This window comes from Triticum aestivum, chromosome 1A (assembly GCF_018294505.1).
Source record: "Triticum aestivum cultivar Chinese Spring chromosome 1A, IWGSC CS RefSeq v2.1, whole genome shotgun sequence".
NCBI classification, from domain to species: Eukaryota; Viridiplantae; Streptophyta; class Magnoliopsida; order Poales; family Poaceae; genus Triticum; species Triticum aestivum.
Window position 1 is genome coordinate 521,738,202 of NC_057794.1, and position 2,913 is coordinate 521,741,114.

The following is a 2,913-nucleotide window of genomic DNA, read 5'->3' on the forward strand; positions in this document are numbered from 1 at the left end:
TGTGCCGCTCAGGTACCGTGATCAGTTTCAGAATACAATATCAGACCTCAGCAGCATGTCTCTATATCAGATGAAGGAAAAACTTCAAATGATTGACGGTATCCCGTGTGACAGCGATCAAAGACCTCCATAAGCCACACGACTTGCCGATAGCGCCACAGAAAAGCTGAAAATTTTCGTGTGCCCTCAAAACAGAAACAATGGAACTGAGAGATAAACCGAAACCAGTCCGCACCTCTGATATGACAACTTTTACATTGGCCGCGACTGCATTATGAACAAGTGCAAAAGAGATGTCGATGGCGCCACCACGGTTGGCACCCAAGAGAACTTTGTGTGGCCTCATCGTGGCCAGAACACGCTGTCCCTTTCTTTGTGGAGACGTTACAAGAGCAGAGTCTTCACCGTCAATTGTTATATAGATGAACTTTTCCTCCATATTCAGCAGCAGAAAGCCAGAAGGTGCAGGATACCGTCAAGAAGTATAGGGCCTCTTCGGATTTATAGTCTACAGACCCAATGTCAGGCAGTGTGGATGTATGATGAAAATTCAGTAAAAGCTCGGTGCTTCCCAATATAGACACTGAGAAGACACTGTACAATCTGCACCCCAAGTTTGTTGTTTGGTCTTGATTTGTTTGTGTTTACAATTAACATAAAGTTTAGAGATAACGCAATGTTAGAAAGTGTACATATGTGAGAAAACTAGACAAGTTTGGACAAAAACACAGAATGAGATATGCAAGAATAACTCCACCAGGGGCCAGGCCCACTTTCAACATCTAGAAGCAAAGGGATCGGCCAAATCCAAATCATTGAGGTGGACGATACTCAAAACATCATGGCAACGATCTGTCGTAAAACTAAGCCGGGCACCTCTAGAAGCTCTCTTCTCTATCTGAAGCTTCTCACGTTGTCCTGAGACAAATTCGCGGCTGTAATTCCTGGAATCAACCACAAGTTGAATGGACTCTAGTGATCTTGCATTCAGTACAAAGAATGTAACAAAGTCAACTTGTGCCTGGAAGCCTTTATAATATCCCAACACTACGGTCTTCAAACAAATATCATGAGATGTGAGAAAATTCCGGTGTTTGCGACGCCAGCAATTTGTCCCTGTTGGTGTTTTTTTGTGAATCTGAATAGACAGGAAGAATAAACCGCTTTAGAGCTCCAAGTAGATCAAAAGAACGGCTGGAAAGCAAACACTAACACACTAATAGACTACCAATGTAAACCATCACCTTCATATACAACTTCTCCAAGCACGGAAAACATCTCATCAAGTCAATAACCATGTCCAGATTTGAATTCATATGGATAGCTAAGATCTTGACAGTACGCACCATAGTTGTCAGGCTATCAACGCGCAAACCCTTTATGAATCATGGAACACAATATTAAGACATAAATCAGTATAGAAAACATACATAACCTTTGTGGACACCGAAATCTAGCAAGAAGTACAATGGGCATAGCTACCTCGATAACTGTGGTGCCAAACATGATTTTGGAGCCCCATTCATGGTGAGAAATGCAACCCAAGGTCTCCAGTTTGGGCGCGGAGACTACTGACACTATCATTTTCATATGCATTTTCAAGCAGAGCAACCTTTCAAGTGACGGGGCATTCTCAACGGTGAGTTCTACAACGCTCGCATGAATACCTACACTTTGAAGGGTAGGGGAGTTGATCCTGACACCATGAACGTTAAAATTGGTTCTCAGCAGCAAGCACTCTAGGGCAGGGCAGCATGTGTTGATAACGTGGCACAACGAGTCCTCCGAGATGTCGACTGCCACCAGTGCAAACTTCCTGAGCTGAGGAAAGCGGAGTGTTTCAACAGAATAGTCCATGAGAGAGCACATGCTGATGGTGGCCACGCGGAGAGTGGACGAGAATCGGAAGATGGACGCCGGTGGCGATTGCAGATCTACACATGTATTTGGCAGCTCTAGTAGGTAGAAGTCGAGCTCCTGGAGCTTATCCAGAGCAGGGGATTGGATCCAGGCTTCCATGGCAGCGGCTTTGTCTGAGAGGTAACGCGCCGGGAGGCAGAGACGGTGAACCAGTCCCTCGTGGGCGGCGAGGATGATGCCGGGGAGGACATCAGTGTGATTGGCAGGGAGGCCACGGAAGTCGAGGTTAAGAGAGGCGGTGCGCCATAGATGGCGCCACCGAGACGCGAGGGCTTGGGTGCGAGCGGCGTCCTTGGTGGAAAGAAGGGAGATGATCTCACCGAGGATGGCATCAGGTAGATCGCTGATGCGGTCAGCAATACTTGTTGGTCTTGCACAGGTCCGATCGGTGGTTCTTGGCCTTTTTCCGGCGGCCGGCTCCATCTTCATGGTCAGCGCCGCCGCAGAGAGGGAGGGACGTGCCGTTCGCTGCGTAGTCTCCGGCTTCAACTTCACTTTTTGTAGTGCAGGGCCGGGACTTCATCTGCTACTACGAGACCACACGACGGGCCGGGCTGAGTTCTTCGCCGACATTTTAACAGTCCACCCCGGTTGTTCCTTGCCAGTTTTAACGGCCCATGTGTCGCAACACGCGTAAGTTAAGCCCCGTTTGGAACGACGTCTCTCCGTCGTAGATGAGTTTCAGTTTACCTTCCGGAGACATTGTGATGGGTGGAAGCGTGCTGCCCAGCCTGCTCCGCCAAAACACCGGGAATGCACACAGGAAAACGCCGTGACTATCAACGTTGGTGCTTTCTTCATGACAGCCGGCCGCTGGCCTGTGGTTTGCCGTGATTCATAGGAGTACTTTATTTGCCTCTGCTGGGCCATGTCGTCAGCTTAGCGATGCTCTGCATGCAGAAACGGAAGCCTTGCAAAAAGCAGTTGAAACTGTCGATAGATTGGGAGTTGGATGCCTGAACATTTCCAACAGATTCGACAACGGAAGCCAAA

General features: G+C 48.2%; 1 protein-coding gene across 1 annotated transcript; it reads right to left on the minus strand.

Moving 5' to 3' along the window:
- Positions 1 to 760: 760 nt before the first annotated feature.
- LOC123172262 (F-box/FBD/LRR-repeat protein At1g51370) lies at positions 761 to 2,430 on the minus strand. Its single transcript, XM_044589292.1, has 3 exons — positions 1,483 to 2,430; positions 1,245 to 1,376; positions 761 to 1,138 (listed from the first exon to the last, which is right to left on the minus strand). The coding sequence occupies exons 1-3, from the start codon at positions 2,347 to 2,349 to the stop codon at positions 776 to 778; spliced, it is 1,362 nt and encodes a 453-aa protein (XP_044445227.1). The 5' UTR covers positions 2,350 to 2,430; the 3' UTR covers positions 761 to 775.
- Positions 2,431 to 2,913: the final 483 nt, after the last annotated feature.

Bases quoted from the DNA above. Each gene is read 5' to 3' on its own strand.
- LOC123172262 (XM_044589292.1), bottom strand. From the start codon at position 2,349: ATGAAGATGGAGCCGGCCGCCGGAAAAAGGCCAAGAACCACCGATCGG. The intron at 1,377-1,482 runs GTAGCTATGCCC...TGATTCATAAAG, and splicing joins TTGGCACCACAGTTATCGAG to GGTTTGCGCGTTGATAGCCT. The intron at 1,139-1,244 runs GTGATGGTTTAC...CTGTCTATTCAG, and splicing joins TGGAGAAGTTGTATATGAAG to ATTCACAAAAAAACACCAAC.